The following is a 20,000-nucleotide window of genomic DNA, read 5'->3' as shown; positions in this document are numbered from 1 at the left end:
GCTGTTGTGCTTTGGCTGTTATTTATGTTTTTTCTTACTATTCTAAGACGAATTCAGGCTGATATTTTCGAATCAAGTGTAAGAAGACGGCAAAACCGTATTGATAATGTATTTATTTGTGTTCACCTCGCGAATAAAGATTTCCACGGGGTAGATCGACAGCAAGGAGATTTACGCACAACCGAAATGCACTGTTACCGGTGAAAGGGCAAATGATTGACAGGATAGCATGGTTTTGACTGCCGCGCGCACTGCGGGCGCGGGTTCCGTATGCAAGGATGCCATGGTAACAAAACTGTTAAGCTCATATTGTGGAGAACATTTAGTAGAATCTTACTGCAAAAAATACAAAATTTCTGATACAAATTGGCTGAGATATCTCTTTTTATCATATTTAAACAAAATTTGGTTAAGTGTATGATGTCATCACTTGGCTAATTTGCATATTTTAAAAACTCGAATATCTCTGGAACAAAAAGAGATATTTGAAAAAAGTAAACAGCGTTTTTCTTCTCACGCAGACTACTTGTTTATGTTTCAAAATGGCTTAGATAGGAAAGATGCGATTTTTAAGTCTTTCTCGTCGATCCAGCTCTCTCAATATTTCAAAGTTAGTAATGGTAGACCATTAAATAGGAAAATTTCACTTAAAATAAACAGGTGTCTGTTTGAAATCAAGGCTTAAAACTTGGGTCACTTACAGTTTAGTTAATATAGTTTTGCAATCCAAAGAAAAATGAAAATTGATTTTTTTGGTCGTAGTAGCACTTTAATTTAAAGCATGAAAAGAATACCGTCAACAAAATTTTGGGAGAAAACAACAACAAATTCTGTTTTTGCGGTCTCGAGTATGAAAAAAATTGCTATCAGCAGCGATTTACTTGGGAACTTTTTGCTTTGTACTTTTGGTTGGACATTCAGCGTAGATTTTCAGTAACAACAAATATGTGAGATTCCCGCTGCAGTGTGTTCCAGACTGCACAACCTTGTTCCCAGGGTCTCCATTGTCATTGATCGACAAAGAAACCCTGGGAACGAGATTGCAGACTGCACAGTAGCGTCTGTGCACGTTTTGCGAGCCTATTGTCACCAATGCCCGTGACGGACATGAGAGTGGACGAATGATACCAGTGATGTTCGACCTCAATTGGAGAAAAAATATTCATTCAAGACTTACAAATATGATGGCCCAGAACTTTCCTTGAATCAAGCTTCTTTTTTTGGCAAACGCCATTTCTTTTTTTAAAAACAAATGAGCCGAATTGACCCACTGCATAAACCGGAATAATACGCCGGATTATGTTTGGTCTTGAAGACAAACCATTAAAGATTGATACTATTTTGTTACCACGACCTCAATTGCCTTTAGACGGTTTAATCAATTCAATCAGACTTATCTAATTTAAAAGCGACTGATCTATTGACAGAAACATGCTTTGAGTGGCTTTACCTTGTAAAGGATTTCTCCAGGCACACTTTACAGAATCTGTGACCACATTTGGTCTGAACTGGGTCCCGCATCGGACAGTCACAGATTGGACACAGATATTCCGCCGGAACTTCACGAACAAAAGACAAGTCGTAACCAGACATAGAGGAATTGTAAAGGAAACTTTCCGCTGCTTGTTTCTTACTCTCTGCTTATTTCCTAGGCCTTCTCCCACGAAAAAAGTACTTCCCAGTTTTTATGACCTCTCGGTGGCTTGATGGCGTCCCTGTCAAAGAAATGGTAGCCTTGTAGGTGCCTTAATGAGCTATTTACGTACGTTCTTTGTTTTATTTTACTGAGTTAAAAAAACAGTAACAGCCTATCACGTGAGTGCAAACCGCGATTGACTATTGGCTGGCTGTGACTTGGGTCACTGCAACAATGATTAATCAAAAACGACCTTTTTATTTCCTACATAGCGTAGAGAATAGACATGGCTTTATAGTTAAATGTAACTTGTTTGGAGGACTTCCAATAAGAAAGAGGACGTAGGGCTGGGAGGGGTTTATAAACAGATAAAATTTTATTTCACAATGAGGTGAACATTGCGTGATGGACAAACAGTTGAGGAAGTCACGCTCATTGGACAACAAAGACTGAACGGAAATACGATATCATCTTTTTAGTTTCGATAGTCACGAAACGGAATGCTTCCGTTTGAAAATATCCAAAGGTAATGCTGTCGTTTGCCGAAAACGTTCCTGAGTTGGGAGGGTATGATTACGAATTCTTGAGCAATGTTCCTGAGGACTGGGAATGTCTCGTTTGCCACTTAACGATGAAGGATCCTGTGCAGATTGTTGGATGCGGTCACAGAGTGTGTAATATCTGCATGGAGTCCTTGCTGAGGTAATACAAGACAGTGTCCTCCCACACATTTTCTTTTCATAAAGCTCAGTCAGATGCTATTTGATCCTTTCATCTGTGTCTGAGTTCAATTAAAAGCAATTTTAGCCTTAAAAGACTAAAGAAAGATTAAGGTCAGGTTAGGGTGTAGTCTTATGTCATATAGAGCTATTTGTTACTCCTTGATCCTCCTTGCTCATTGTTTAACTTACTGTGTTGCTTACAACAGCGGAAAGTGAAGAAATAATAAGTGTTAAATGACATCGACAGTATCGAAAGACAGCACCGACGGATGAACAGTGATTGAAGAAGTTTGGAGAATGGTTTTAATGAAGCTGTTCAATTTAGTTGACTAAATGGCAATATTCCAAGCCTCTGAAATGAATCAAGTTCAAAGCAATGAAATCTCTTTAACTTTAGTTTTATTTTTTGAAAAAAATCATTGCAACTACATCTAACCTTAGGCTTGATATACACTTAATCTTCATTATCTAATTTACCATGCCTCTCGTGCAGACCGTGAAGCAAGTCAAAGAGGCATTATGAATAGAACAAACCCTAAAACTTCTTTAAGCTATGTTTGGACTTAATTTTTTGAATCTAGGCGTAATAGAACGGATTTGAAGTTCCCAGCACTTCTGATTCAGATGCCTCGCTCTTTGTCCGTACTAAACACTGATCAATGCAAATCTTTAGGCATCCACTTCTAACATAATAATGGTTTGATACTGGACCAGCCCTTTCTGTTTCGCTCTTGAAAATGGGCACTTTTGTGGAAAATTTTTCAAAAAAAATTTTCTAAAAATTAATTTATATCTTTGTTGCCATGTTCAGGCGCCCATCACCAACATGTCCAGCAGACAGACATCCGCTGTCACGCAACAAGGTATTTGTCTCGCCCGTCACGGTTACCCTACTTGCCGAGGCGAGACAACTCGCCTCCCCGAGTTGTCTCGCCCACCTCATGTAAACGGTTGATATATTTTTTTTAAACAAGTGAATGGAAAAATATCTCGCCCAGGGTAACTCGGGGGGAGGGATTGCCACGGGTACCCAAAATTCTCACCGCAGGCTGTCGGTTCAAAAACAGCCTTTTATTTTAACTACATATTTAATATTGCTCCGTTAAGATTCTTAGTCCATTTTCTGAATGTGACAACGCAACTAAACTTAATAAAAACGAACGTCTTATGATATATGCACAATTAAGTAGGGTCAACTTTGTCTCGGTCACGCAATTCTCATAAAAATAGACGCTCGGTCGAGTTCCTACGGGGCATAAATTTTGACGTCGCTCGCGTGTTCAACGCGTGCTCTCGCGAGACGCAAAATGACCCTGCTATGTTGGGAATCTTCGGCCGTGTTGTATTGTCCTTTTATGTTATAAACTGATACGCGGTTTCTTATGACCGCGCACATCTTGAGCCTTCGACTACCGGGTTTGAAACCTGGCCGAACCAACACTCAAAGTGTCAAAATATCCGAGGAGAAAGTATAAACCATAGGCCCTGTCTCAAGACCCTTTACTGCTCACAAAATCTGAATGACTTTAAAGAACCCACACACTAGTTCCCGGCGTTGTGGTCGGTCCCAATCTCTGGCGCAAAAAGTGGCCGGCTTAGCGTCATGTATCTGAAAAGTTTAATTACCGGTAATGCATGGTGTGTGGACGAAACCGCTGGGAGACAGCCACCACTCAAAAGGGACTTTGCCGAGTGCTGGAACATGTAAATGCAGATATGGTAACAGTAACACACCACTTACCGCATTTGATTTCTGGTAGATATTTCCCGATGCGGCTTGTCAGCGACAAATTCTTGATCTTATCGTGAAGTGCTCATATTTTGGATGCTCATGGAAGGGAGAGCTTCGTGTTATCGAGGTGAACTATAACTGCTGCTTTTATTTGTCTTAATGTGTGAAGTTCGTAAACGGGTTCCAATGGGTTTTCTTGGAGTTGCAGTAAAACTGAAACTGACGTCTTTCTAATTGTAAAGCTTGGAAGGTGAGAGAAAAAGGATGGGGGGAGGGAGGGAGGGGGGTGGGGTTACGAAAAGGACGGACGAGTGTCTAAATGATAATTGCGTGATTTCTCAGATGTCTGTCTACCTACTCAGGATTGTGGAAGCTGTACTGAAAAAAAAACCGGTTAACTAATTGGACAGGGTCACTAGATATTTTACTGAAGGACAAAACGAATTGATTGTTTGCGTTTGAATGATTGAGCGAGTGAGTGAATGAGTGTGTGAGCGAGTGATTGATTGATTGATTGATTGACATATTGACTGACTCACCAACTAATTGCCTGCGCGACTCATTGTCTCACTCTGCTACTCACCTACTCATTAATTCATACCATTGCTTGCTTATTGACTGACTGATGGAATAATGATGGTCTGACTGACTTACCTTCTGAGTAGAACCGCTTTACTAATGATATTTACCTATGGGGTGGGTCACACCTACCGTAATAGTGTATTTTTATTCCAAGAAACACCAGTCTAGCTGTTCGCTCAAGGTTGTTCCTTGTCCCAACTCCGGCTGCAAAGAAAGACTAACCAAGCAGGAACTGACAATTCATGTGGCATTTGAATGTTCTTTGAGGGAAACCAGATGCGAATATTGCGCAACATCATTCGTTTACAATCAAAAACAGGTAGGTTAACTCAAATCATTGGTTCGAACTCTCATTGATGTGAATGATGAATGCCTAAACAATCATAATCAGTGGTGTTGCTTGTTAGATAGAACGGACGGACGAGCAGAACGGGTGAAGCACAAAATTTTGAAATTTGAAATTATCCAGGGCGCCATCCATTTCAGTGTTTGACTATGCATCGACTATTAAAGCCGCAAGTTCAGTCTTGCGGTTTATTTTTCTTTTGTATGTGACAAGTACTAATTTAAAATGCTCAGTTTGTACGCTATTACCAGTGTTCACGTGTGGATACAGACGTGTCAGATACAAAACGTCCGCTGTCATTATGTTTTTATTTAGACTCACCTTGCTACATGTGTACAGTTTCCCGTTCAGTGTGCGAAGTGTGGCTTGAGAGATATCCCACGACAAAAGGTTTGTTTCCAGTTGTAACATGGATGCTCTAGTTCTGTGATTCCTACCACATTTGCCACATACCGGTAACTACCAAGCTTACTCAATTGTCGACCTCATCATTTAGGCATAAGCTTGCAAAAAAAAGCTCAACGGTCAAGTCATGGTTCCTTCTGCAGGTACCGGAGCACAGATTACGTAAAACAAAAGAAACAAAAGACAGAAAACAAAACAACTCCAAATAAGAGATTAGTCCCAAGTGACCAAAAATACAATGCTTTCCGGTACATGCAGACCCCAAGTCATCTTATTTGTTCAGTTCAACTCTTGCCCATTTAAGCGAAGACTGATATAAAAGGTCCAAGAGGTATAAGCGATGAAGTACGCTGAAACCCAGATAATTATCTGATCACAAGACATTTTGTCACCGTGAAATCAAATGCCTAGAAGATGGCGCTTCTAAAACGCTGACGGTCATCCGTTTCGCCTCTTTCCTTTAAACAAAATGAAACTTACTAAAACAAGTGGTTCACAACATTTTGAAAATTCCATACCCTCTTCAACCCAGAGTTCTGAGCAACTTAGGGCCGGTTATTCAACAGAACCACCTTCCAACTCATTTTCAATTAGGCCAAAAAAGTAAACAAAGGTCATTCACTGTCAAAAACAGTGTCAACGAAAAACGAACGCGTTTACGCATGTAATATATTCTCTTAATGATCTTGTTGACAGCTTGAGGCTCATGTTCGTGATAAATGTCACAAGACCGAGGTCGAGTGTGAATTCAAGAATTTAGGATGTGACGCAGTGGTATGAAAAATATCTTTATGTCAGCATTATCGACTTCTGCACCCATTCCAGCGATTTCTTTAATTCTTCTTTTTATCCTGTTCCTTTAGAAGTTGGAATTTTTTTAAACGACGGGCAAGTTGATATAATTAAGGGTGCGAATTCTTATTTATTTCCAGTTTCCCCGATCCGATGCCAAATTACATTCAGAATCTGAAGTTGAACGTCACCTCGCCTTAGCTCTCCGCGGCCTAGAGGCAACTCAGCACCAGGTCCGCGCGCTCGCTAGTCTCGTTAGAGACCAGTCACAGAGACTCAGACGTCTGGAGCAGATGTCCGAGAAATATGCCCCGTATGTATGGAAGATATCTCACTTTCAAGCTGTTTATGACAAGGCAGTCTCAGATGAACAGAAAATTCTAGAGAGTGAAGCCTTTTATTTGTCAAAAAACGGGTATAAAATGAGGATCAAGATTTTACCAAACGGGGGATGTTCAGACCTCGGGTTGAATAAAACACTGAAGGGAAATTATTTATCGATATTTATCAAAATAATTCCCGGTGAATATGATTCACTTTTATCATGGCCTTTCGAGAAGAAGATTCGCATTTCTTTGATTGATCAAGAAGTCTGCAAAGTGAAGAGGGTCAATGTGACCAAAATCGTTGACTTTAAATTTCACAAGGTTCCCCTTCCTCTGGCTGAGCCGGAAAATGGCTTTGGATTTGGTGATTTTGTCACTCAGAGTGTTTTACGAACTCGATCCTACTTAAGAAATGATAACATGTTTATCATGGTTAGTCAAGCATGAAAACCGTAACATCCAGATAACCACAATGTCCAGAATATATACATATATATACATATATATACATATATATACGCTCGAAGTATATTCACCAGAGTATTTTCAACAAACTGAATCATACTGTCAAACAAATATTTTTTGTCTAGTTATATTTTTGTCTGAATTTGACTACTTCTTTTCGGGCAAAATAAACAATTAAATATAAGAACTTATCAGATCGATCATTTTAAGTTTATTCTCAAAGCCCTGTGCGATAGGGTCAGTAAAGCGAGAGTGAACACATCATCATCGTCATTTCTTTATTTACCCTCGGATTTTAGAGTACCTTGGTGTAGGTAGTACCTCCAAAACATGATATACCACAGAGGAAAGACCACAACACCGGGAACTCCATTCCCTACTCTTTACGAATAGTGTGTGGATGCTTTTATGTCCCATTGGGTTGTGAACATAGAAGGGTTGTGAGAGGGGGCCTACGGTTTATTGTCCTTATCCGTGAAGACAAGAGAGTCTAACCATTTGCAGATGTCATTTCAAAGGCAGCACTTTCTCCTCAGGTATTTAAAGGGGGTGGGTGTGGTGGGGAGATTTTGCCGGCTACCTAGTTGTTTTGGTAAACCGCAGAATATTCCCACCGGGGCCCTCACGATCAAACACCCTAATTTGCTATTCCACGGGCCCGGTTGTTTTTAGCTGTCACGTGTTATGCCGCTGACCTTGTCCGTATATAAATTGAGTTTCCCAATCCGCGCGTACTCTGTGTTTTCGTGAATTGCTGCAGGACTTGCGGATCGCCGACCCTCCCTCCTCCCCGCAGCGATGACTTTCACCCTTACATTTCTGGGGCTCTTGCTCCCTCTCACCTCTGGAGTCGCCTCGTTTCCCCACAACTTAGCAATGCCAGGGGTGATTGAGAGTGAGGGCCCCAGTGGTAATTAGTTTCTATTTGTAGGCTCCAATGCTGGGAAAAACACAAAAAAAAGTCCCAACGCTAAATTTTAAACTCCCTTTTCAAATGAAGTCACACGATTGTCAATGTACACGCTGGACAACTTGTTTATTCCATCTACTATATCTTGCAGCTTACATTCTTTTTGGATAAGCATGTTTCCGGAAATTACATTGGGAACTTTATATTTACACTATTTGTCATAGGCAGCTTTCTCACTTCATTTTTTTACACCATGCTACTCACGACTTAGATATTGGCCACAGAATGTTCACTGCCACGTACGAAATTTATTTATTTAAATGTAAAGTGTTAAAATTGGCCTTACCCTGGGAAAGAATGACTTTTCTTGGACGAGGAGCATTTGCTCGCATTGCTGTGACCTTTGTTTTTGCAATAAAACATGCATGCACACTCATGACACTGAATGTATAGCTTTACAAACAGTAAAACGGGCCGCATGCACGGAGACTGTGACTTTTTTGTAAACCGCCATAAATGAAACTTGGGTTTTGCTTTAAACTACCGCAACTCTTGAGCAAAAACTGAACCGTAAGATAAAACAAAAGCCTCTTGTGGAGTATATCGGCTGCTAACAAGACGCAAACTCCAGATATGCCGACGAAGTCGTAAATTATAAATGCACTGATGAAATCTAGGGCGAAGATTGCAACCATTAAAGCCCCTTTTCATTGTCAGTTCTGCTACAGTAAATCAAGAGGTGCTGTTACAGTTCCAGAGGAGTACACAGGATACCCTAGGGGAGGGTCGGCTGCCTGGATAGTGAGGTTCCTGAGTAGGGTGGGGTGCGCCTGGATGCTGTATCGCTCTTCGTCATCATTAGTGAAGTACAAAAGTTCAAGAACCAGAGAGGCCCACTGGCCTCTTACGCACTCTCCATTAAGGCGCCCCACCGGGGCCATAATTTCTTGTTTTGTGAGAACACGACTTGTGTATGACCCCTAAATGAAAAAGACATGTACATGCAACATCACTTAATGTTCTAAATCGACAAGCCGAGATGTACGTAAACGCTCATCTAATTTCCCACCTTGCTTTTATCTCTACCAAGGGAGAAGAGGTAAGGTTTTCCACCTTGGACTGACAGCTGCCAATCCCGATCTGTGTCAGCACCTAGGTACCAGTCCCTATCATATTCTGTCATGTACTCCATGAGTTCATCATCACTGGTCACTTCTCCCAGAACTGCTTCATCATACGTCAACTTAAAAGCGTACCTACAAACACAGAAAATCAAACCAATCCTATCTCAACAATTCAAGAAACACACACCAGCAAACTTGGAAAAAAACCCCAGAGTACTCGTTGTGAGAGTCGAAGGTTTGACCATTATTCTGATCTCAACTTGGATGCTCAACTACTACTGACTCAGCTCAGATCTGACGAAGGGCTAACGCTCGAAACGTCAGCTTTTAGAATCTCTGTACGGTGGCCAATTTACATGATCAACTCCGTTGATAAAACCAAAATTTTTGTAAACTACTTTCCCACCGACTCGGCACGACAGTTTCTTTAGAAACTACCCCCTTCATCCACATAAGGCTTGTGCTGAAAGGCGGAATGTTGGAAATTAACAGAGGCGACAATCGTCAAGACATAATGTTGGAGTTGAAATGTCAAATGGTTTAAATGATATTCACAGGTGATGTGCCGTGTACAACAACTTCAGTCATTTCTCATGGCCTTCCTAAGGCATGCAGTGCAATTTTCACTCTCAAGCAATCCCACAATATATCCACCCATCCACCTTCACAATTATTGTTGGTGATTTGTCACCATCAAACCTTGCCAAAAACTCGCTCCAACCTTTTAATCTGAAATTTCTAATAAGCAATAAATGAAATTAATGATATTTAGCATAATGATGACACACCTGTATGCCTTCAGTACCAATGCCTTTAATTCAACATCCTTATTGAGCCAATCAATGTTTATGGACCAAGGTAAGTCACCAGAGTACACCTTGTGAACATGTACTGGACCAGCAGCTGCTGCGGAGGAACCTGGCAATCCCAACACCTCTATCAGGGCATAACAGGCACATATCAACTGTTTGTAAATGCTGACAAGAGCAGTATCACTAAGGATGCTTTGGGCAATGGCCTTTTTGTCTGGACCTGAGTGAAGACATCCTACGACATGGGTAAACCAATGGTCTGGAAATTTGCTAAATAAGGATTCTAGGTGATTTTTATCCACTGGAATGAAAGACTTCCAACGTAATGGCAGGTCAAGTTTGTGAGCATGCTCTGAAGTGAAAGCTGCAGGCCATACCTTGCTGCTTGTACCAAAATTAGTAGAATTGTTTACAAATGTGCTAACAACAGAAGAAACTTGTTTGTTAATGAGTGAATGAGCGCCTTGAGAAGTAGCTGCCTTTGATTGACTTATATCAACGGCTGGAAAACCTCCAAGATTTAATGACCCATCAAGATCATCAATATCCTCATCGTGTACTGGAAGACCACTAACTCTCTTTGAATCCTTTGGTTTCCCAAGGCTTGTTACACTTTCATCAAGTTTTAAGCTTTCTTGTGACCACACACTACCGCTCAGACTGGGCAAGGAGCTGCTTCTTTGGCGCTTGACACTAAACACACTTGTAAGCTGTTGTTGTTGATCCTCTTGTGTACTTTTTGAAAGAGGCTGAAGCTCAAAGGTTTCCTGGGTAAACTGGTCCTCAAAAACAGTTTCCTTGATGCCGTTGTTTGGCTTGAAAGCCACTAAATTTTCTATAGGTGTTAAAGTCTCCTGCTTTTTAAGGTTGCCTGTTGTTGAAGTTTGTTTTGTGTTGCTTTCATCAATATTAAATTCATGATCTTTGCAGTAATTTACTAACACCCACACAAGGGTCTTGAAGAAATTCTCAGAATTTCGTTTTAGGTTTTCAGGTTGATCAATGATTCCCGTCAGCACATTTTTGGCATCAGAGTAAGTATTGAGTACAAGAACGTCACGAGGCTTAAGAACATTTGTTGCATGTGTAATTACAGACACCAGTGGCCATTTGCCTTCGTGAACAAAAACCTCTTGGAACACATCATCCACACTTGTGGCCTCAACAGTGTGACATGATGTCTCTTGCAGTTCGAGACCCTTAAGTACTAAAGTGACAAATTTATAACCACTCTCGAGTACATGTGCCCAGATTAAACGGTCCTGAAATCGTGCCAAGAAATGATCTCCTGGTAATGGATTACCAAGACTGCCCTTGGCTATGGCCTCACTAAGACTGGCTGTGACTTGAGGGATCAACTGTTCATAATATATCGAGTCTTCACAAATCACTGCAGCAGTACTGGCTGCTGATGGCCATGAACGCAGAGGTCTTGGAAAACCAATCAGGAAAATAGGAAGGCAGAACAGTGGCAATAATGGAGCTGCTAATAAAGTTGAAGCGCAAAGTACTGCAATTACCACAGGAAGAAGAATGGCAGACGTAACTAGAATGGGAAGTGTTGCATTGTGTCTTTGTTTGGGTAGCTTCCAGGATGTGACAGTTAAGATCACCATAAAAACAATCTTGTCCAGAAGCTGCTGAATCCTGTCTCTGCAAACTCCAACAAGCATCAATTGCAGACCCAATCCTGCTGAATTCCACCACACAGCTGCATCAGAACCAAGTGCTATTTTACTGAGACAAACAACAGATAACTCTAACAATGAGTTAAAGCTGTTTTGCCAAGCCTATAATAGAAAACCAAAATTCCTCTCAGGGTGATTACGTAAGACAGTATTATCATTAATGGAGGAGAAATAGTTTTTTACTGGTTGACCCATTGACCCCTTTTGTACCCTAGGATGCCCCCACTTGGCGGGTAAAGTCGTCTGGCATGAGACAGAAGTCTCACTCCCAGGACTCAATGGGTTAACCTATACTGAACAGGTACTACTTCACATTTACATTGGTTTCCATTGACGTCCTACTGAGGTCTAATCTCTCAGAGGAACACAACATGTTATTATCCCCTCTAGCTGAATGCTTCACAGCATCCGCTTAGTGTTTCCTTACCTGCCTGAATGCTCTCACAGTCCCAACAGCCAATGCAAATTTCGTGATCGTGGTGGACTGCACAGGAATCAGGAACATGGCAAGAAAGGCAACTTGTAGTAAAGGTGAAACTAGAATAAGAAGAGTAAAATGTTTAGCGAAGCAAACAAAATTGTGTGTATTAAATCAGAAAAATGTTGACAATCATGTGAGAGAAGCATTACAAGTCTTTAGACCTCATAGACCATATTCATAAATGGCGACTAAGTAATTATTCTTGTGTCTTTATGCTAATCATCCTAACTAGTCTCCTACTTTTTAGCATTTTTCCAACCAATCAAGCCCTATGATACTTCACCCACAATCTACAACTTGAATAAGATGGAGTAGCTTTGTAAAAGGGTAATAATGCAAACTAAAATGCAGAACATTTTTGTTTCTGTCAGCAAACTTAGGGCATGTTCAATTGGCTTTCAGGACATTCTGGTACAAAGATGTAATGCCTTTCTAAAAGCATCCCTTGGCTAATTTTGATGATGTTGGAATACAAGAAATTTTTTTCTTACAATTTTTAAAAATTTACTTCCAGAGAGCAATCTAGAGGCTACTGGTATTTCTTGAATGTTTCTTCCTGTTGCAGAATAGCATCACAAGGCTGCTGCCTAACAGTCGCCTGGGGCGTCTTATTTGCGAGCACAGACAGGATCAAGAATTGTGACTACTATTGCCCTTGATCTTGAGGATAAGCAGAGTCTAATTAAATTGGAAAAATATGTGATTGCTTTTTTTCACTTCGTTTATAAATACAACATATACTGTCATAAGGTACACACCAGTTTTTTGGTACATGTAAGTAACTAGGGCAGACCACTTCACTTTGGTTGTGGTGGCATTCTGGGCCTTGGGTCAATTGAACATCAATAAGAATATCATTATGGTTACAGTGAAACAGATTGTTCATTTGCATGCCACTTTGCAATAAATATTATTATTATATGACTAGCTCCGTGAGCGGGCAAGATGAACCAAATCGCGCGCTCTGATTGGCTACCCGAGCGGGCAAGATGGAGCGATACTGCCCGCTCGGGATTTCTCGCTTGGTCCCGCAAGATCAAAGATCATTTTTTGGTGTTTTAAGTCATATAATAAATCCTTTATTGACCAAGATTGTTCAGTCAAGATGACTCGTTCTTTTTTTGCGACAACACAAAGACAACACAAAGTTTTCAATTGACTTCACAGAACTTGCAATAATTTAAGGTTTGCAGACAATCATGCAGGTGATACATTGTGGAGTTGTTTATTTAAAAAATACTTTTTTCACAGCCTCAAGAATCCTACCCAATGTAGAGTTATTATGCCGTAAATTTATATTCTAAAAAACAGAGTTCAACTTTGTTTTGAATGGGTACAAATACCTGACATTGGGAAGGTAAACCACCTGGCAGCAAGTTGAGATTTGAACTTGCAACTTCCTAAGAGCAAACTGCCCATCAGAACACCAACATTGAGTCACAAAATTGCTAAGTGGTGTGCAAATTGAACCACCAGTTTCACTGTAAGATATGTACAACCCACCATATACATGCAGAGCCTGGTGGAGAATCCCTACATACGTCAAATTCTTCTTTCTCTTGTGAAATATTCTTGCTGATTCAATACTTGCTGGAAATAATGGATTTCTGAACAAGCCAAAGAAGATGCTGACGGATTGCACATCTGCCAAAACTTTCAAAGAAACAAGCAGTACCAAAAATACAAAACAAAATGACTGAAATATCTGTGTATCAGCAGAAGATGAGAAATGATTTGAAACACCTGCTATTACTGCTGTCAGAAAAAACATGACGACAAAGATGATGACCTCTTTCAATCTCCACTGGGTCATGGGTTTCTTTGTACATAAGCTGTTGAGCTTAACTCTGAGTTGAAGCACAAAACCAAAAATATCCAAGCTTAAAACAAAGCCAACGCAAGCCGCGGTGATGACTATGACTGTACTGTGAGTTATGAATATCACCACGACAACTACGAGGCTTGATAGGACAAACATCACAAATAACCTGAAAGGAAATTAACATTAATGTAAATTAATGATTGTTATTATTTTTGTTTCTATTTCCCACTCTACTAGAGATGTTGTCTCCTCTTTGTGGGTCTTTTATTTTTAGTCTATTGCTAGCTGGAGCCTACAGTGAACCATTGTATGCATACCAAGAAAATACAAGTAACTTGTGGGATGTTCCATGGTGTACCACTTGAAAGCATTGCATAACTAGTATATATAAAATTTATTTTGAGTTTAACTTAAAACTATAAAAAGTTCAAATTCCACCTTATATCTGTTGCCATTGCTGAGCCCCCTAAAACTAGCACCAGGACCTGCTCTGCTAGCCACGAAAACACAACATCAAGAGGAGGTAATACCCCCACAATCCACAGCAGGGGGAGAAATAGGAACAGAATGTGTAGAACCTTGTCAACCACGACAATCTCTGGGTAATTCCTTAATTAACATAAAAAGAAAACAATGATGAGATCATTGATTCAAATACAACATGGAAAGTTAAGAGGTGCAACTCATGGAATACAGAACTTCAACTCCCTTACACTCTGTTTGCATTACTTCAATTGGCCATAAATTACTGGACAGACTTCAATGCGAATAGCACACAACTTGCCAAAGAATAAGGGAATTAGAATCCCAGACTGTATGTGTAGTTATTAAGAGGTGTAATGTGGTGCTGCGTTGGTGGGGAAGTGGAAAATAGAAATGTTGTGGGTTTAATATGGTAAATTGATCACTGTAAAGAAATTTGAAAGCTAATGTTTGAATGTTAGGCCTTCATCTGAGCGAATTTGAAGGGCAAATGCTCGAAACACCAGCTCTTGAATTTCTTTATGTCGGTCAATTTACCATATCAACCCAGTTGAAAAACCAATTTCTATATGCTTAGGATGCTATTCATTTGACAGAGCTGACTGGCCAGATGGGTGATTGGAAAGGACTACCGGTAACTCTACTATGTAAAGTAAAAGTAAAGTGGTGCATTTATATAGCGCCCTTATCACTAACGTCTCAAGGGCGCTTTACAATGATCAATTTACCCCCAGTGGACTGGAAGCATATACAGGCGCAAATTGCAGCCGCTTCTAAGCAGTCCATGTATGCTGGTACTCATTTCACCGACCTCGGAAGGATGGAAAGCTGAGTGAACTTTAGCGGGAAAGAAGGTCGCCAAATATTCCAGTCTCGGCAGAACCGGGAATGGAACCCGGGACCTTAGGGTTGGAAGGCAGAGATCTTACCACTGCACCAACCCTTCAAGCCTTCAACTTAAATGTGTGTCACCCCCCACTCCATTACTAAGATTGGTGATTACATCCAAGAACTAAAATTCAGTGGCTTTCAGACCAAGTCATCTCAAGAGCCTGTGAAAGGAATGCAGGGCTAATTGTACATGGATGGTTTACCTTGACAGGATACCAATGATTCCAAATATTAACACATAGAAAGGCCGCATAAGTGGAGTTATCTCCAAGCTATCCAACGCTCTAAATAAAGCCAGCTCAGGAGCAGGTGCCGAGGTCAAAGAGTACTGACCTACACATACAACAAACCATCCAAACACAAAAACAACAGCTGTAGCACCAGTGTCTCCAAACAAACCATTCAGAGTTGAAGGTAACAGATATAAAAACATCACTCCACATAAAACTCCTGAAATTATTGCATGGATGAATACATTTATCGTAAATTTTTTCTTCGGAAATAAGAATTGCACTGTTTCGAAACCACAACATGAAACGAAGTCCACTTCATCGTCTTGAGCTAAAATGTTCTTTTGAAATTTAGCCAGATTTGAGGACCCTCGCCGAATAAGCCAGCTAAAAAGCTGCGCAACGAGGACGAATAAAACCATGAGGCTTCCGTAAATGTAGCTATTGACGTACAAATCCGTTACAATATGGAACTCCACGAAAATAGTAAACAAACCCCCAAGAACGAAAGGTACTAAAAACACCAACACTTGGAACAAGTAAACGTAAAACGGCGCCTCGTAGCCAAGCTTAAGCTTTAAGCCACCAAGCAACGTTTGTGGAAATCGCTTCCAGAAGAATTCAAGTTTGTAATCGTTTAGTAAAGGAGCTCCAATCCCCCTAGTAGATCCCCTCGCATTACGCTGAAAGCTCTCGAACTGCTGCATTTTCAGCGTGAAGACATAAACTTTCCCACCGGACGTTTTTCACAACCAAGAAACGTACGTCACCCAACTGATGAAAAAGGGATATGGAAATCCCAATAAACTGAGATCTTTTCCAGTCTGTAGGAGGAATCAGTGCAAGAAATATCCCGTCCAGAAAGGCGGCTGCCAAGCCTTCTGTACCGTCCGATTACATCCAGTTTAATTCAGGTTGGAAACACAGAACGCAGAGAACTGTCGTGTTGAAAATTGGTCCACATTTCCCTCGACATAAGGTTTACGAAACGTCCTGTTTTTTCGTAAATATTTGGAATAGTGCTCCAAAGAGTTGACATTGACGTCAAGGCAACAGTGGGTAACCCTATTGGTTGAGAAACAAATAGGCAGTGGGCACAGGACAACCATCCTTTTACAAGATATGAGAGATCACATGACTGGTGACCTCCCGGGCTCAGTTGCTCAAAAGCCAATGAACGCTAATCCCAGATTAAAAATTTACCGAGGACTTTATTTCTCTACTCCCAAATGCTGTTCAACGCTGATAGTCGGCAAAACTTTACGTTAGAAGAAGTCAATATCTTAAAAAACAAAGATAAGCAAAAGAAACTTTGACCAAAGAGTTGAAAACATGAAACAAAAGTTTACGCTAATCCTGGATTAAGTTAATCGGCTTTCAAAGAACAGGGCCCGGGTGATCCCTAAAAGACTTTACTTTTTTGACTTTAATGTCTGGAAAGAAAGAAAGAAAGAAGGAAAATTTGAACTTCGTTGAAAATATTTCAATCCTTTATTTTTTGTTTTATCTACTGAAAATAAAACTCCACATAATAGCCACTGGACTCTAACAAAATGTCAAACCCCGTAAGAAAGTCAGTTAACGGTATATACATTTATTTCATTCATCAGTGACGATCTGTTTGATTGGATGAATTCTGGCATAAGATAACAGAAAATGGTTTCTCGAAATTCATTTGTAGAAAGTGGGTAGCTACTTGGAACTTTATAATTAATATGAAAGTTAATATAACTTAATAAGAAATACAGTATAACAGCTAAAGGGTACTATCACTACCACATCTGCCTGAACACAGTAATGATTATTCCATTTATTCTTGTTGGAAAATAGGGCCAATAAAACACAATCTCAATGAATTTTCATATCTCGCACGCCTGCAGTACGTACAAGTTCGATATTACAGAAAAAGGCTCAATTTGTAGTAAGTACATTATTTTATGTGAAACAATATTATTTTTTTAAATGGACAGTCAAATGCTTGAAAATTTGACTCTCAAACACTAACATGAAATAACCCAAGAAGTTAATTAACCCATTGACTCCCAGGGGTTCCCCATTGACGAGTAACATAATCTGGCATTAGACAGAGTAAAATACCAAGTCTGGCCGGTTTGGATGTCAAAGGGTTAATTAATGTTAGAGTAGAATTGAAAATAATTCAGTGGGGCATTATTTATGGTATCTCATTGAATATGATTCTTCATTACATTATCTAAACAGTATGTCTGTTTACTATTGTTTGGAAAACGCTTTTCAAGCAAATTGACTTCCATTTCTAAAACATCTTACAAGAAATCACTGTAAAGAGCGTCTTTGATTAAGACATTGAGCGGTTTTCAATTGAGTGTCGAAAGTAATTAGCGAATTACTTTGGTTTTGCATTACTTCAATCAGTGATTGGTTCAAAGTTGTCGCTTGTGCGTGCCCATTTTCCCGCAATTTGTGTTGGCTATGTGTAATTACTTGGAGTTTTGATTGGTTTACTTGATTGTCTCCATCCTTTTTGATTGGCCAAAGTAATTACTTTGGTTTTGGTTTTACGATACTCGAGTGAAACTCGCTCTACACATGTACACGTAATACTCAACCCATTGACTCCTAGGAGTCAGAGTTATTGGACTTTACACCGTCTAACGCCAGACGATTTTACTCATTAATGGGGGTAAGGACGGGGGGGGGGGGGGTGGGGGGAGTCAGTTGTTTGTTAACCTCCACATTCACTGCTGTTAATTGCATTGATACGTAAGCTAGCTTTGAATGGGTTCTAAAAATTATCATGCTCAGTTATTGGAGGTAACTTTATTTGTTACAGGATTAGGCTATCTGAAGGCTTTTTTTTAGTCTTGCAGTCTGTGCATGTCTAAACAATATTAATATCATTAATGAGGTTGGACTGTACCCTTGAATAAATAGAATGTTAATGACATGCCATTTTAGACCAGAAACTCTCTATATAACTACCACAAGCATGCTTAAAAATATAGTCTGTGATTGTGCCCGTGAAAATTCCTAAGAATGTTACTTTATCATATACATTCCGAGATTGACACACCATTGTTTCTACTTTTTTTAAAAAATACTTGTAAAAAGAACAGCATAACAACTGTTTTGCTCGTAGACAAAAAGAGTAAAGTCCAATCAAGGCACACCTCTTTATTATCTCAGTATGTATATAATAAAGAACCTTCATCATGGAAAATGCATTTAAATGCACTTGTCTCTCTTTTACAAAACTCCTTTGCAAAGCCTTCCTTCTCTGTTTTGTAAAAATACTTAATGCTTAAATACTATGCATTAACAATTTCCAAGAAGGAACTGTATCTTCTGATTTCAAGTAATTCAACTAAAGTAGAGAAAAACAACAACTAAAAAGTGCTGCAGTAGTAACAAATCAGCAATAAGGTCACAGATTCATTTTTCATTACAGTGGTCTTGCTGTGCAACCAGGTCCCAAATACTCTGATGATTTTCACAAGATTATTTTCTTGCCATTTAAAAATGCCAGCAAAGGCTCCTTCCTGAAATGCCTTTTTCACAATGTTGTTGTAATGAGTACAATTTTATCCCCAAATTTGGCAAACAGACCATGCTTACAAATTTAAAAATTAGCAGAATGACAGTTTTAAAGTTCAATAACCAAACTTCCCTTTTTGTAAAAAAGAGTTCAACTTTGAAGCTTGTCTTCAAGAGAATCTGCACTTTGCTCTTTCACTTTGCCATTCATCATTAAATCAAAATTTTGTTCAAGGTCTAAGGTGTTGCCACCCTCAAGGGATGCTAATCTTTCTGCTGCCATTTGTTCCACATATTCTCTTTCTCTCTTTTCAGCTTCCTCTTCTTCTCTTTCCTGAAGTACAAAGAAGTGAAATTTTAATTATTACTGAAAAAGGACCCCTTTAGGTAACAAATAGATGTCACTGATACAACTGAGTTGAATAAAATTGAGCACAAGAAATGCGGGTAATGGCAAAAATGGGGGATTTGGTAAAATTTAGCCGAAATTTTGTCAAAAGAGTTGGAAACTTGGCCAAAATGGTGGCTACGACTAAATTTCACTAAATATGCCATTTGTGCCATTTTTGCCATTGCCTCCATTTCCGGACAACTCTCCAATAATAAGGGCTTTACATAATTATGCTCATTGCAATTATTCATCGTAGCTAAATTCCAAGAAGTGAATTGTTACTGATGTCTTCAAAGAGCCATCAGCAAAATTTGTGCAAAACAAATGGTTTTTTCAAGTGAAGCTAAGATCCTTGCAGTTATCAACACAATTTTAGCAATTGCATAGAGAAGCCCAAGAAATTGAGGACTTCAATGGGGTTTGAACCCATGACATCACGATGCTGGTGCAACGCTCTAGATAACCAACTGAGCTATGAAGCCACTGATGTTGGGAGCTGGTCATTTGTGGGTTCAAACTGTTTGTTGTTAATAAAGAATTGTTAGATTGTATTCAGATATGTCCATAAATGTCAGTAATTTGATGTATGTGGATTTCAATAAGCGTCAGGAAGACAGGGGTCCCCTTGCTCTTACATTACATACTTAAT

General features: G+C 39.7%; 4 protein-coding genes across 5 annotated transcripts in view; 1 reads left to right on the top strand and 3 right to left on the bottom strand.

Moving 5' to 3' along the window:
- LOC137979364 (TNF receptor-associated factor 6-like) overlaps positions 1-1,778 on the bottom strand; it is a 13,157-nt gene extending 11,379 nt beyond the window's left edge. Inside the window, exon 1 of one of the 2 annotated variants that reach the window (XM_068826603.1) lies at positions 1,451-1,778. In XM_068826603.1, the coding sequence (XP_068682704.1) occupies positions 1,451-1,593 (143 nt within the window). In that variant the 5' untranslated portion in view covers positions 1,594-1,778. The remainder of the gene's footprint in view (positions 1-1,450) is intronic. The other variant, XM_068826604.1, reaches the window with a different exon arrangement.
- A 286-nt stretch (positions 1,779-2,064) lies between these two features.
- On the top strand, positions 2,065-7,268 carry LOC137979363 (TNF receptor-associated factor 4-like). Its single transcript, XM_068826602.1, has 7 exons — positions 2,065-2,338; positions 3,170-3,221; positions 4,119-4,217; positions 4,827-4,991; positions 5,334-5,408; positions 6,120-6,197; positions 6,356-7,268. Exons 1-7 carry the CDS (start codon positions 2,166-2,168, stop codon positions 6,986-6,988), a joined length of 1,275 nt encoding a protein of 424 aa, XP_068682703.1. The 5' UTR covers positions 2,065-2,165; the 3' UTR covers positions 6,989-7,268.
- Positions 7,269-8,014: 746 nt separating this feature from the next.
- LOC137979362 (pecanex-like protein 4) lies at positions 8,015-16,493 on the bottom strand. The gene is made up of 7 exons (XM_068826601.1): positions 15,421-16,493; positions 14,282-14,452; positions 13,525-14,009; positions 11,968-12,077; positions 9,829-11,642; positions 8,986-9,172; positions 8,015-8,896 (listed from the first exon to the last, which is right to left on the bottom strand). Exons 1-7 carry the CDS (start codon positions 16,152-16,154, stop codon positions 8,639-8,641), a joined length of 3,759 nt encoding a protein of 1,252 aa, XP_068682702.1. The 5' UTR covers positions 16,155-16,493; the 3' UTR covers positions 8,015-8,638.
- A 744-nt stretch (positions 16,494-17,237) lies between these two features.
- Positions 17,238-20,000, bottom strand: part of LOC137979367 (protein FAM177A1-like) — a 6,816-nt gene continuing 4,053 nt past the window's right edge. Inside the window, exon 4 of the mRNA XM_068826606.1 lies at positions 17,238-19,294. Within this exon, the coding sequence (XP_068682707.1) occupies positions 19,112-19,294 (183 nt within the window). The 3' untranslated portion in view covers positions 17,238-19,111. The remainder of the gene's footprint in view (positions 19,295-20,000) is intronic.

The sequence above is a fragment of the Montipora foliosa genome, chromosome 12, assembly GCF_036669935.1.
Source record: "Montipora foliosa isolate CH-2021 chromosome 12, ASM3666993v2, whole genome shotgun sequence".
Taxonomy (NCBI): Eukaryota; Metazoa; Cnidaria; class Anthozoa; order Scleractinia; family Acroporidae; genus Montipora; species Montipora foliosa.
This window is presented reverse-complemented; position numbering and strand designations above follow the sequence as displayed.

What these genes read in the sequence shown, in the direction of transcription:
- LOC137979363 (XM_068826602.1), top strand. Translation starts at nt 2,166, where the DNA reads ATGCTGTCGTTTGCCGAAAACGTTCCTGAGTTGGGAGGGTATGATTAC. An exon ending in ATCCGCTGTCACGCAACAAG is followed by an intron (nt 3,222 to 4,118) that starts GTATTTGTCTCG and finishes GATTTCTGGTAG; the next exon opens with ATATTTCCCGATGCGGCTTG. An exon ending in TCGTTTACAATCAAAAACAG is followed by an intron (nt 4,992 to 5,333) that starts GTAGGTTAACTC and finishes GTTTTTATTTAG; the next exon opens with ACTCACCTTGCTACATGTGT.
- LOC137979362 (XM_068826601.1), bottom strand. Translation starts at nt 16,154, where the DNA reads ATGCAGCAGTTCGAGAGCTTTCAGCGTAATGCGAGGGGATCTACTAGG. An exon ending in ATCATTGGTATCCTGTCAAG is followed by an intron (nt 14,453 to 15,420) that starts GTAAACCATCCA and finishes ATGTTAATTAAG; the next exon opens with GAATTACCCAGAGATTGTCG. An exon ending in GCAATGGCAACAGATATAAG is followed by an intron (nt 14,010 to 14,281) that starts GTGGAATTTGAA and finishes ATTTCCTTTCAG; the next exon opens with GTTATTTGTGATGTTTGTCC.